Genomic DNA, 14,502 nt, shown 5'->3' with positions numbered 1-14,502 from the left:
TTGAGAGAAAGAGACAGCCTGAGTGGGGGAGGGGCAGAGAGAGAGGGAGACACAGAATCTGAAGCAGGCTCCAGGCTTGAGCTGTCAGCACAGAGCCCCCACGCGGGGCTCAAACTCACAAACTGCAAGATCATGACCTGAGCTGAAGTCGGACACTTGACTGACTGAGCCACCCAGGAGCCTCCAGGAATATTTTTTTAAATTAAGAATGTACTATGTTTTACATGCTTTAACATTTGTCAGATGAGAACACAAATATTAGAGTGGCTAAGCTTCTAGCTCAAGGTCATACCACAGTAATCTTCCATATATGAGCCCACTATGTAAAAGATTTAAAATGGAGCCTGGCATATAGTTAATTGTATGCATTTACTGTATGCCTAAATCATATATATCCTGCTTCTCATACCTTTTTTTATAAATTTTTAAAAATGTTTTATTTAGTTTTGAGACAGAGAGAGACAGAGTGTGAGCAGGGGAGGGGGAGAGAGAGAGCGAGACACAGAATCCAAAGCAGGATCCAGGCTCTGAGCTGTCCGCCACAGCCCTCGAACTCACAGACCACGAGATCATGACCTGAGCTGAAGTCAGACGCTTAACCGGCTGAGCCACCCAGGTGCCCCTGCTTCTTATACCTTAAACACTATATCTTGAGTATTTTTCTATATTGTTAAATATTCATTCCAATGACTTTAGTCAATTTAGGAATGTTTCACTACATGAGTATTCTATCATTTGCTATTTGATGTTTAGGTTATTTCTAATTTTCACTGATAGAAGAAATAATACAATGATCATTCTTATAAAAATTATGTTTTCAATGGTAAAAGTGACCAGATTTACACTTTCAAGAGCTAAACCAAGGGTAAGAATATGCTTTATTCTGTTAGTACACTGAGTGATCCAAAAGGCAACTGGAAACTCCAGGAAACAAATTAACAAATTGGCCAAAAAGTGTCACATAGGAAATAGGCGAAAGAAACTGAAGGGTAGGAAACAAAAATAAGAAAGTTCAGAATTGTACAAGAGAATGACACTGAAAATGACATCTGGTCAACATTCCAGTAGCATCCACTCCTTCCTTCCCACAAAAATACCCACCCTCATGAAAAACAGAAACATAAATCACATAAAGTCACTTAAATGAATAATCTATTAACAAGGACCCTCAAATTACCTTAAAAATATTCAACTACATATAGCTCAAAAGCAATACATCTATTAAAATAACAGACAGTTGAAGGATAGATAGATCCATTGAGCAATCACAATTTTTTTTTTTAAAAGCACACATAGTCATATTAATTTCAGGTAAAGTAGGTATAAAGTTCAACCAACTTGAAAAGTCTATGGGAAAAAATAAATTTCCCAAATTGACTACAGAAGAAGTAGACAATGTAAATAGACCAATAATCATGAAGGAAACTGAAAGATTAAAGGGAAAAAAAAGGTCTTCCAACCAGATGTTGTAATATAGACAAAAAGGTACGAATCCACCCAGTTCATTTTATAAATCTAATATAACTCTAATAAAAAATAATCATAGAATTTCACTTACTATTCTCAAAAAATATTAAAATACATAAAAATAACGTATTTTGAGTTTGCATATTTATTCAATAACATTTTTATCAACCACCTGTAAATACTTTTCATTTTAAACTCAATATTGGACAATTTACTAGGTATCACAACTTGGGCAAATTGCTATATCCTTGATCCTCAGTTTTCTAATTTGTACAAAGTTATTGTATGAATTAAATGAGGAAATATTTTAAGCACCAAACACAGTGCCAGGAATGTAGAAATGCTCTTTGAAAAAAACTTACAAGACAACAAGTTAATAACAGTACTTACTGAATTTAAATAAGTGACAAGAGGAATACTATGGTCAGTAGTTGCTTTAGACCTTCAGAGAAGGGGGAATTCATGTGGGCTGGGGCTTGGAAGGTGACAGAATTCAGATTTGCAGGGAGAAATGGATGAAAAAGCTAGGGGATACTTTCTGGTATGAGCAAAGGGATAGATAGTTATAGAGTCTCATGCTCCGGACCTTACTCAAAATTACTGGAAAGTTTGTGTCCAGGAAAGTGGGAAATTAAAGTTGAAAAGGCAGATGGGGGCCGATTGTTGAAAGCACTGATGAGTAAGCCAAGAAGTTTACATTTCATTTGTGGGCTATGGGAACCATGAACTTTTTTTTTTTTTTTTTTTTTTTGAGAGAGAGAGAGAGAAAGAGAGAGACTGCACTCATGTAAGCAGAGGAGAGGGGTGGGGGATGGGGAGAGAGACTCTTAAACAGGCTTCATATTCAGCACTGAGGCCCACGCAGGGCTCTATCCCATGATCCTGGGATCATGACCTGAGCAGAAATCAAGAGTCAGGCGCTTAACAAACTGAGCCACCCAGGCACCCCTACCATGAACATTTTTGAGAGATGTTGCATCAGGAAAATTAATCTGGCCAAAATGAGCCATTGATTTGATGGGGGAGGTGGGGAATAGGGAGTTCAATCTGATCCATCATAAAACAGATGGGAAGTGAAGAATGTGTGGACTCCAAAGATGCCAAAGAACATGGAAAATGACAATGAATCATGTCCATCTTTGCCAGACGCTGTGGCATTGTGTTTGGCTATGTGGTGACTGTAGGGCTGGGTAGGGTCTGGTTTAGCAAGGTGAGAGCGCTGAGGACAATGATTCTATGCCCAAGGAATTCTGTCTTAGCAACAATTATTAGTTGGGACACACACTTCCACTTGTGAAAATTAATAGAAGGAAATCTCATTTCAAACGGAGTCTAAAGGCCAGAAGGGGGAGCTACCACACTGTACCACTGGAGGTCAATTACGGACCCCAACAAAAGACGCATCAATAAGAAAGAATCAATTCCAAGTCCTGAGAAAGAGGTACATTGTATCTCCCACAAAAACATCGGTAAACAGCAAGTCCGCTAATGAGAAATCCTCATGCACTCTTAATGTTCAAAATAACCCCTCCCAACTGTCTCCTAATAAGTTCTCTGTTGCATTCACCTCTGGTTTTGCCTATAGCTTGCATTTCTCGGATATTCCTAAATCAGCAACCCCCCCTTTTTTTGGCTGATAAAACAACTTTAAATTTCAAGGTCCACACACTTCAAGAATGGATTCATAAATGCCGCCCTCCAAGGGCAACCGCGGTGTCACTGAACTCATGCCAACCTGAGGCCTCGAGGCTCAGCCTGCTCTGCCACATGTTGCCTATGGCCTTCGACCAATCCCTCTCTGTAGGAGGCATTTAATGTCCAATGCAAGGTGTGCGTAGGAGGGGAGGAGAGATGTTCCCAAAAGTGCCTTACCTCCCTCTCTTTCTATGGTTCTTTCTTTCAACTAAACTCTCTTTCCCTTTCAATTACTTCCCGACGCACAAGCTTTTGGTTGAAATAACAAAGCTAATAGGAAAAAATAATAATAATAATTAAATCGGAATTCCTCCTACTTCCCCTCCAGCAGGACCATGGAGCCAAGGTGTGCGCAGGGGCGGCCAGCGTCCCAGGACGCGCGCAGGGATTTGAGTGGGGCAGTGAGCCTGTGCCGCGCGCGGGACTGGTTAGGGGGACAAGGGGTGCTCCTGGGGGATGCGCGGGATGCAGGGCGCAGGGGCTGCGCGCGTGGGATGCGCGAGGGGACCGCGCGCGGGGCCAGGGCGGTCTGGACCTCAGGCCCCTCCCTCCCGGTTTTCCGGTCGCCGTGACGACCGGGCGGCCCGCAACGGCGGCGGAGGCTAGTCGTTGAGGCCGCGACCCGAGCCAGGCCCCAGCGGACTTCGCCCGACTGGGCTGGGCCCGCGCCAGCCAGAGACCCAGCTCCATCTGAACAGGGACTATGAGAAAATGGTCGGGCAAACGAGGAGTAAGCTCAAAGAAGCGGCTTCAGAGCCGGTGCAGTCCTCGCGCTCCGTGCACTCCCGGCGGCGGCGCCGGGCCACCGGAGCCGGGGAGCCGGAGATGGAGGAGCCGCAGGCGGAGACGGAAAAGCGGCAGCCGCCTTTGCCGGTAGGCGGGGGGAACCTCCCGGGGGGCTCCCGGGATTACTCGCCGCGGAGGACCCGAAACCTGAACGCGCAGAATTGCATGCAAATGGAAGGGGTCGCCAAGACCCTTCTTCTCGGCCGCTTCCAGTTCCTCAGCTGTTTGCTGGAGCAGCTCCGGGATAAGGTGCTGCAGTTTCGGAGACGACAGGTCAACAGCAGGACCTCCTTCGGCATAGGTGAGCAGAGGGGGGCGGGGGCGCCCGTGGCAAGGCCGGGAGGGCCTCTGAGCCCGGGTTTGAAGCGGTTTGGCTGAGTCGTCAAGATCAGTTTAACAAACAAGCTTAGCAGTTCTAATGACAAGGTCCAGCTCTGGAAGATCGCCGAAGAATTCCAGCCCCCCTGGTTCTTGTTTTAAAACAGAGTCCCGGGTTTGGGGGGGTGGGCATCGTGGTCACCCCCTGTGCCACCACCAAAATGTCGTTTTAATCAGGGCAGCCATTTATCACGGGTTCTAAAAACGATAGACTACTTCTTGGGGGCACCCATGTTCCTCTTGTACCTTAAAGCAAAATAAAGTGTTGGTTTAATTAGCTGAGAACCTTTAATAGTTTACTTCCATCTTGCTGTAGAGCTTCACTGCTTGGATTTGGGGAATTTTTTTTTTAAGGCACTTGAAAGATTGTTTATTTACATTCTTCATTTTCTGTAGTTTAAGAGTTAATTTAAATGTTGCCGTTTCAGTAAAATCAGATTTGAGCCTAGTCCTCGTTCAGATGGGCTACTGATGTAGGTTGAAACATGGAGAAATATCGGCTAATGTAAGTTGTTGTGATTTCTTTTAGTCATAAGCTGACTGCTGATGTTAGAGAAGAATGGGTCTCCACATGTGGGGTATTAACAAATACGAGAGGAATAATAGATGGGAATTCACACTTACATTTTATCAGATGTATAGTTGTGGCAGCACATACATCCCACATCCAGAATCAGCGTGGACACCACGCTGTTTCACCAACCCAAACACCAGCTCCTGAGCACCCACGTCTAGCACACTGAGGGCATTCCCTGAGTGCTGGGTGAAGTAAGGACTGAATATATTAAGTGCTAGGAGAGTTCAGAAGAGGAAACTAACACTTTAAGATGGGAAGTGGGAAATAAGGTCAGCAAAGACTTTTAGGAAAAGGTGGGATTAGAATTGTGATTCAAAAGTTAACATCTGGCTGTGTGCGGCAGAGGACAGCAAGTATTAGAGGCCCGAGGAATGGCATAATTGAAGTGGAGGGAGTAAGAAAATATAAAGGTGAAGACTGCAAAGGAAGGTGACAAAAGTGGGAAATAAGTTCACAAGGTGGGCTGGGACGAGCAGTGGAGAGTCTAACCCAAAACTTGGGTTAAGGAATTTGAACTTCATTCTGTGGAAGCAACTGATGGATTCTTTAAGGAAAGAAAAACAAAACCAACTTTTTTTTAAGGAGATGAAATGCCCGTCGTATAAAATTAACCATTTTAAAGTGAACAATTCTGTGGATACATTCACAGTGTTAGCCTTGAATAATTTTTTTTTAATTTTTTTTTTAACATTTTTATTTATTTTTGAGACAGAGAGAGACAGAGCATGAACGGGGGGAGGGCCAGAGAGAGAGGGAGACACAGAATCGGAAGCAGGCTCCAGGTTCTGAGCTGTCAGCACAGAGCCTGATGCGGGGCTCGAACTCACGGACTGTGAGATCGTGACCCGAGCGAAGTCGGATGCTCAACCGACTGAGCCACCCAGGTGCCCCAGCCTTGAATAATTTTAAAATCGAGTGACATGATTAACATGGTAGTGGTTTGTAAAATGGGCCCATGACGGATGGAGAATAACAGAAAAACATGATTGGAATACCAGAATCAAGGCAACAGTGGTCTTAGCGAGGGTGGCAACAGCAGGACTGGAGAGAGGAGAGGAGATGAGAGGAGAGGAGGGGAGGGGAGGGGAGGGGAAGGGAGGGGAGAGGAGAGGAGAGGAGAGAGGGGAGAGTCGTCAGAAGCATATTGTGAGGGCTGGGTAGGTGGTGAAGTAGACGAGGTGGGAGGACAGGGAGAGAGAAAGTTCAGCAATGAGGATTATAGATTTGGGAATTATCCATGTAGAAGTGAGCTGAAACTTGAGGATTGAGATTCCCAATGAGAGAAAAGTGGGCAAAGTAGAGATATGAGAAAACCCCTTCTACTTAGTTTTCAGAGAGGAGAGGAAAAGGAAAAGCCAGATACGCATATAAAAACAGAGGCCAGAAAAACTGGAAGAGTTGGTGTAATAAAAGATGAAGAAATCTAAGAATCTGGTCAGATGCTAGAGAGAGGTTTGAAAAGCATAAGAATTTAAAGAGGCCATTGGTCATTAAAAAAAAAAAAAAAAAAAAAGACCAGGAACATAGAAACATAAAAGAAAGACGTTGTGCAAGAATCTTGGCAGCAAATGGGGTTATGGGTGGGGGAGAGAATCTGTCATAGTTTGAAGTGAAGTGCTGTTAGATCAACCAAAGTGTTTTAAGGCTTAGGAGAATTGAAGGCCGAAGGGAAAGATCAAGGGGAGAGGGTGAGATTCAGGTTCCAAGAGAGGAAGTAGTTGAAGTCTTGGAATCTTTGAGAAGAGTGGAATTAGAGGCACAAATTTGAGAAGCTAACTGGAAAAGAGAGAGATAGTTCCTTTGCTGAGATAGATGGTAGAGAATAGCAAAGCAAGGATTAGTATATACAGAAATGTTAAAGTGGGTATAGAAGAAGTTAGGAGTGCTTGTATCAGATGATCTCCATTTCGGTGAAATATGAGGCTAGGTCACTTTCAGAGGTGAGATTGACAGGATACAGGATCAGGAGACATGCTTTTTATCACAGCTTTGGAAGGGACTGTGATAAGCACTTCATGCGTTTAGAATATTGGCTTCATTACACCTTATCATTTTATCAGGTGTGGAATGTGGGGTAAAGGGAAGGAATGAGAGGCATAAGAATATTTTGAAGATTTTTGGAAAGCTAGATGGCTCAAGTAGGATATTTGATCTTTTCCCTTTCCTTAAACACCATTTTTAAGAGTTTTTGCCACTATATGTAATTGCCTAGAGAGTGAGAAAGAGATTATAAATATAAGTTGAATGAGGTAGTATGTGTTTATCTTAAGGCTAATGAAACCTTATCAAAGGGGCATCTGGTTTAAGTTGAGAGAGCAGGTATAGGTTTAATTTCAAAGTGGTTCAGAGTATATTACATATGAGATAGAAAGAGCTAACATATGTAATAAATATATACTTAAAAAAATTTTAACGTTTCTTTATTTTTGAGAGAGGGAGACAGAGTGTAAGTGGGGGGTAGGGCAGAGAAAGAGGGAGACACAGAATCTGAAGCAGGCTCCAGGCTCTGAGCTGTCAGCACAGAGCCCGATGTGGAGCTCGAACTCAAGCCGTGGGATCATGACCTGAGCCAAAGTCAGATGCTCAACCAACTGAGCCACCCAGGCACCCCTGTACTTTTTCTATAAAGAGCCAGGCAGTAAATATTTCAGGCTTCACAGGTCACATACAGTCTCCATTGCCTGTTCTTCTTCCATATCTGTACAACCCTTTACAACCCTTTAAAAATGTAACAAGCATTTTTAGCTTGTGGACAGTACAAAAACAGACCATGGGCTATAGTTGCTGATCATGTAAAATCAAGTAAATCTTCTGAGAAGTATTAAAGAGTGGTTGGGACCAGATGGTTAGGAACATGGAGAACAAGAGCTGGAGAAGCATGGCTGGGAATTTTTTTCAAAATTGCAATTTATTATTATTACTTAATTTTTTATCGACTTAATTTATTTTGTTAGTCCAGGTGAGTAATTTCTTGAATTTTTAAGAGGCTCAAATTTGTGGTTTGCTAAAATGATTTGCCAAGCATATTTGGGACAACCATAAGAAATATTATTATAAAATCTTGGAGGGGAGACAGGACATTAGGAATAGCTGAGTGAATTCACTCCTCTGTGACAGTAACAAAAGTACCTGGAAAATTATCAGAATCAATTTTTCAAAAATTTACAAAAATAACCAAAGGGTTACAGTACTCTAGAGAACATGTATTCAAAAAACGACTGCAATTCTGTAACAACAGCAGAGTTTGTGGCGTTTTATTTAGGCCTCATCCCGTGCCCCTTCCCCAGCTCCGTTGTATCCTTGAAAACAAGCAGTGTTCCAGCCACCAGAGGAGTCATTGTTTGGAGCTCCTCAAAAAAATCTCCATACCCACAGGAGTGTCACTGTTTGACCTGTCTCCACGCCCTCTGTTAAAGCCTCATTCATAGGGCGCAGACAGGGCGGCTCTAGATGGGTCTCCCAGGCCAGGTGTCTGGGAGCAATCAAGCTCCATATATAGGGGCTTTCAGGTGTGCTGCTGAGGAAGGCATTTCCTGCATTTAACCATCTTCTGATGAGCGTGAGGGAAAGTGCTCCACAGTGGCTCCTGTAGGCTAGATTCACTTCTGAAAGGATTGAGCTGAGCATAGTGTATATATGCGCTTGTTTTCAAAATTTTATTGTAAAGAAATAGAGAATAAGAGGGAGAAGAGAGAATAAACTGAAAATCACAAAGAAGCACAAAATCAGTAATTTCATCACTCTTTTGCAATTTATGTGAATGAGATCTAGTCTTCCAAATCTTCCTTTGCTCCTCGGCCCTCCCTTGCAGAGGTGAGAACTATTCATAATTTGTTCTATGTCTGTTTGTAAATTTTTCCTATTTTATACAGATGGAATCATTTAGCCATCTTGCTAAATATGTGTGCTGTCTTAAGGCATAGAAGGGAATGCATTTGAAGTAGTTGTTTTAAGGGTATTTTACGATAAAGCAGCTTTTAATGACTTTTTTGTTTGTTTTTCCAGCTGCCTTTGTGGGAGTTTTGCACTGGTAAGATTAGTTACAGTTTTAAAAGAATAAAAACATTTGGATTCAAAATTGACATTGCTGTTTGCATACAAACAATAAGACAATAACCGCTTGCTATGTGTATATAATATCTGTATACCAGTTTACACAAATTTGTTATTTAAAAAAAACACATGTGAAGCAGCATTTACAAAATAGATGCATTAAAGGAATAGTACTTATGAATTAAAATATTTTTGTGTTACCCAAGGATTCACCACTATATTTCTTAAATATCTAGCTTTCTAGTGTATTATGCATGTTTATTTCATCTAAAAAAATTCCCTTATCTTACAGTAAATGTGTGTTGTTAGTGACATAAACATAAGTTTCAAACATAAAACATAAACATAGTGACTAAAACATAAGTTTTAGTAACACTTGTCAGCTGGAAATCAGGTAGAAATGAAATTAAAGGTGCTACTGTGGTATTACAGAATTAAATGAGCACATGTACCTTATTTTACACAAGTGACCTATCTATAAAAACTATATGTAATTTAATATTTTTCCTCTGATGTATTTTCATTTCTATAAGAGCTCAGGAATTTTTACTCTGAGGAAGAGTGGGATCTGCCTCACATATTTTCAGTGCTGTTCTGGCCATTCAGTTTGCAGGGAGATTTTGATTTTAGAACTAAGGCTGTAATGGTAAGAAACATTTCCTATAGCTCCTGTTACCCTGACATATGTATGTCTTACATGTAAATCAAGGTACGTGAAGACAGGGTTGATATATAGAAGTTTGCTTTCTGTGTATTTGGAAAGCATCTACTCGGTAAGTTAAGGATAGCAGAATTGCTAATTATTACCACACGTGCTCCTATTTTCACTACACGGCTGTTTTCTTGCGTCTCACTAATAAAATATCTTGACATACAGTTCTGTGTCTCTTTGGCACCTGAAAGTCGATCCCTTTTATAGTATTTATTTTAAAACTGCTTTAATCTAAATTTATTTTTTTTTAATTCCGCATGCTTTTTGATAGTTACAGAGGCATTTCTCCAACCTGTTACATTAGAATCACTTGTGAAACTTAAACAGAAACTTGCCTCTGTTCTGATTTAGAAACCTGGAGTGGAAGAAGGGTGGTGCAGAGAGGGAGTTTTAGATATACGATTGTGGTTAAGGAATTTCACCTCTGTACACACTGAATTATAAATGCCTAAAAATATACAAATTATTAAGCAAATTATAAAATTATCTCATTTATTACAAAACTTTATTTTTTTCATGGTTTTTGTACTTTAATACTTTAGTAATGGTTTTGAAATGTTCTTATTCTTAGAATACGGTGCATCATTTTTTTTTTTTTTTCTAGGATGCATTTAGTAACACTTTTTGAAAATGATCGTCATTTTTCTCACCTCTCATCTTTAGAACGGGAGATGACTTTTCGAACTGAAATGGTTAGTTTCTTATAAATTAATTTGTAGTTTAAGAATAGTAAGACTATAAGGTGGAAATATATTAGGAACTGAAATGAATTTTTGTCGAATGCACTGTTTCTCAAGCTACAACTTAGGTTTAATATTTAAATAGAAAATGTTTTAGGATTCTTTTACTTATGTCATTACCCTACTCTTCTAATGCACACTTCTTTTAAAGATAGTAAAGATCACTCAGAAGAGCTGGGGAAGAAGGAAAACAAAGACAACATTTAAGAAGCGATATAGGCGTGCCAAATGTTACCAGAAATTTCTTATCCTCACCACCGTTCATTTCCAGAGCTTTTTTTTTATTATTCCAAACAGAAACTATACCCATTAAAAACACCAACTTCCCATGCCCCTCTCTCCAAGCCCCTCATAATCTCTGTTCTACTTTCTGTCCTTGCAGATTTATCTGCATACAATTTTTACCTCACCCACTGCTTTTTGAATCTCACCCCAATAGCCTCCTTAAACCTTTGAAGAATTGGATACATTTAGCATATTTGTGGCATTTAAATTTTTAACATACATACTATTTCCAAAGGGAGGATATAAAATACTACTAAATGAATTGTGTAGCTGTGGGTAGGGTGTGGGCCTTGATGACAGTAACTGGATTCAGATAGCAGGTCTGTGCTTCGTTGTCTGACGGCTTGTCAGTCAACCTCTCAGATTCTCAGTAATCTCATCTGTCATCTAGAAATAATTCCAGCTTTACAGGATTTTATGGAATATGAAGGGAGATCATGAATGAAGCACATAACACAGTACCAGGCATAAAAATAACAGCTGTTGTTAACAAAAACTCATTTTTATATTTTTCTATTTCTCTAAGTATAAGACTTACGCATATTAAATATTCTTTCATTGTAGTGTTGTCTTGCCCTCCTAAGGAGAAAGGAGCAATCCTTATATGAACTCCTATTTTAGCAATCAAAACTATGGGGAAATGCTCTTTCAGACATCAGCTGAAACAGAACTTCAATCTAGTAGCCTCTAGCATTGCTTGATCTGTTAATAACAAAGTTTTATGAGGCAGGAATGAGTGTAGAGTTGAAAATTATTTTTAATGTTTTTGGAAGCATGTACTACAAGCAACGTGGCCCTTTATTTGCTTTTAGATTTTAGGAAGATAAGCAGGAAATTGATGAGGAAAGTAATATTAAACAGCATGCTTTTGTTAATCTCTGAATTTTAACTAAACAGCACTTTTGCTGGCCTAATAAAGTCCTTATTTCCTATGCTAGCATAATATGCTCAGATAATCCCCTTTTCAGGACTGCGTTTGTGTCATGAACAGTGGTCAGTTGACATTTAGTTAGCTTTCACTTTGTGCAGAGCCATTAGATGGAGCTAGGAAGTAAGTTGCAAGCCTGAATCCTGTCTCATCTTTGCTTGTGACCATTGTATGTTGTTAAGGGGTGGAAAAAAGCATATGCAAAGTTGTACAAGGAGATGAAGGCTTCTCTGTTTATGCCAGAATTCATCAGATTTCAGCCTCTAGGAATCTCATAATGTGGGGGCAAAATCAGGCTTGCTGGAATTACAAATATATTGTATTCCTGTTTTTGTTTTCTTAACGTTTATTTATTTTTGAGACAGAGAGAGACAGAGCATGAGCAGGGGAGGGGCAGAGAGACAGGGAGACACAGAATCTGAAACAGGCTCCAGGCTCTGAGCAGTCAGCACAGAGCCCGACGCGGGGCTCGAACTCACGGACCGTGAGATCATGACCTGAGCCAAAGTCGGACGCTTAACCAACTGAGCCACCCAGGCTCCCTTGTATTCCTGTTTTAAACCATAGCCAGAAAAATTCCTTGCAACATTTAACCACCCCTCCACCTGTTTTTCAAGCATACAGAAAATATGAAAGAATAGCACAGCGACAACCTGAAAATGCATGCCTTTTTTTTGAGCCCAAGAATGCAGTAGCAAGGAGAAATTAGGAAGTTTTACTATTGACTTTTTCCTTTTATTCAGAAGAAATTGTTCTAAAAACTTTCATATTTAATTATATCAATAATTTATACTTTTTAAAGGGACTTTATTATTCCTACTTCAAGACCATTATTGAAGCACCTTCATTTTTGGAAGGACTGTGGATGATTATGAATGATAGGCTCACTGAATATCCCCTTGTAATTAATACAGTGAAACGCTTCCATCTTTATCCAGAGGTGAGTACTATTTGGGAGAAAATATTTGTAGATGATCCTTTTTTTATCAGATAAAAATAGTAAGTAAGCACAATGATGTCATAAAAGGAAGGAGACCTTTAAGGCTTGTTGACTGTGTGTCCTTATAGTTGAGCAGAGAATCAAAAATTCCTCTCCTAAATTTTAAAGACTCCAGAAACTAAGCTGACATAAACGCAAAGAAATGAACGTTCGTGTGGAAGTAATGACCAGCATACTTAGAGGAGCCAAATGGGAAGGAGTCAAGATGTGTCTAAATGGGGATAGTCTGTTGGCTTTTGAGACCCTGCAAATGGGCACTACTGGTTTCATGAAGGGACACTGAAAGTCATGAGCACTAACAGCGACCTTGGAGTTACATTAATAAAGCAAGATTTATTTAGTTACATAGTCAGAGGTCTATGAATATCTTCTAATGCTTAGCCTAAAAGAGTATGGATTTTCTAGTCTGCAGATTCTAGAAATTGGAAAAACAACAACAAAAAATTAGTTCAATTTTTGAACTCTTAGGATAAATGCTAATTTAACGTCATGGTATGCACTACTTTTGAGTTATCTCAGAATCCAGCACGTTTGTTAAAAATTAGTGCTTTTTAAGCCTATTTCATATTGTATAGCTTTAAAAAATTATTATTCCTTTGATTTTGAAATGTTGAAAATTACAGAAATTTAGAGAAAAGAAGTGAATGTGTGATCAACCACTTAGAATAAATAAATGCTATTCTTTTGTAATTTTTGATTCAGGTATGTTAAAGCATTATAAATACAGTTAGAGTCATCTTTGTTTTGCTTCCCAGTCTGGTTTGCTCCTTCACCACTCCCACAAGCATCCACTACATGAGTATAATGTGTGTGTCCATCATTCCTGATTTTCAAGGATTGCTTCATGTGTTTTTATAAATCCATACAAATGCTCTCACACTGAGTAAAGCACTCTACAGCTTTTTCCTCACATTATATTTTTGAACCCTGTGTATGTGTATATTTTTTCTTTAATTTTAACCATTTTATTAATTGCAAAATTATTTGTCCATTTTCCTCTTTGTGGATATTTAATTGTTTCCATTTTTTTTAAATAGTCCCAAAGTATATATTCTTGTATATTCATAGTATATGTTCTCTAATTGTGTATAGGTGCAAGATTTTTTGGTAGGATATGTTCTAGAAGTAGAATTACTGTGTTACAGAGTATGTGTTTAATCAACTTCATCAGATACTGCTAAATTGCTCTCTGGAGTAAATGTAGCAATTCACACTGCTGTGTAGGAGTATGTACTTTTCCTCTATCCTTACTAGATTTCAGTTTATCAAAATTTCTGATTTTACTCTTCTAATTGCTGTGATATGCTATTTATTTTAGTTTGGACTTGTGGAGCTAAGAATATTTTCATGTTTAATAGTCATTTGGGTTTTTTCTTTGTCACCACTTGATGGATGTTTTCTTATTGCTTTTTTGGCAAAATTTATATATGTTTAGAGTAATCCTTAGTAATATGTGTTATACATATATTCTCTCTGGCTATTTTTTGTTTATTAACCTTTTTTTTATTTATTTTTTATTTTATTTTATTTTATTTATTTTTTATCTGGCTATTTTTTGTTTATTAACCTATTTTTTGTTTGTTAACCTTTGTCAGGTTCTGATGCTGTTCTGTTTCTTCAAACTTGTTTTTAGCTTTTAGTATGGCTTGTAATTGTTTCTTAATAGCTGGACCTGGGTGAAAGAACCACTGTCAATAAGCTTCCAGTAGCGTGGTGATAAGAGGCATTCTATAATCCTATTAGTAGGTGTCAGTCTTCTATGAACCTGTGCCTCTGGGCTGTAAACTTCACAAGTGCTTCTCAGGTTTTTTCCTCCCACTTAGGTGCAACAAGATGACTAGATAGGGCTGAAATTTGGTATTTCCCCCATTTCCCTGTGTG

At 39.4% G+C, this 14,502-nt stretch overlaps 1 protein-coding gene across 2 annotated transcripts in view; it reads left to right on the top strand.

The window, feature by feature from the left end:
• Positions 1 to 3,714: 3,714 nt before the first annotated feature.
• The window catches only part of DPY19L2 (dpy-19 like 2), a 91,594-nt gene continuing 80,806 nt past the window's right edge, over positions 3,715 to 14,502 (top strand). Inside the window, exons 1-5 of one of the 2 annotated variants that reach the window (XM_042969861.1) lie at positions 3,716 to 4,035; positions 4,162 to 4,249; positions 8,909 to 8,933; positions 10,273 to 10,360; positions 12,424 to 12,561. In XM_042969861.1, coding sequence (XP_042825795.1) covers positions 3,874 to 4,035; positions 4,162 to 4,249; positions 8,909 to 8,933; positions 10,273 to 10,360; positions 12,424 to 12,561 — 501 coding nt within the window. In that variant the 5' untranslated portion in view covers positions 3,716 to 3,873. Of the gene's footprint in view, positions 4,250 to 8,908; positions 8,934 to 10,272; positions 10,361 to 12,423; positions 12,562 to 14,502 lie in introns of both variants that reach the window. The other variant, XM_007078584.2, reaches the window with a different exon arrangement.

Source organism: Panthera tigris, chromosome A2 (assembly GCF_018350195.1).
Source record: "Panthera tigris isolate Pti1 chromosome A2, P.tigris_Pti1_mat1.1, whole genome shotgun sequence".
NCBI lineage: Eukaryota > Metazoa > Chordata > Mammalia > Carnivora > Felidae > Panthera > Panthera tigris.
Note: the sequence above shows the minus strand (reverse complement) of the source record. Positions and strands in the feature narration are given on the sequence as shown.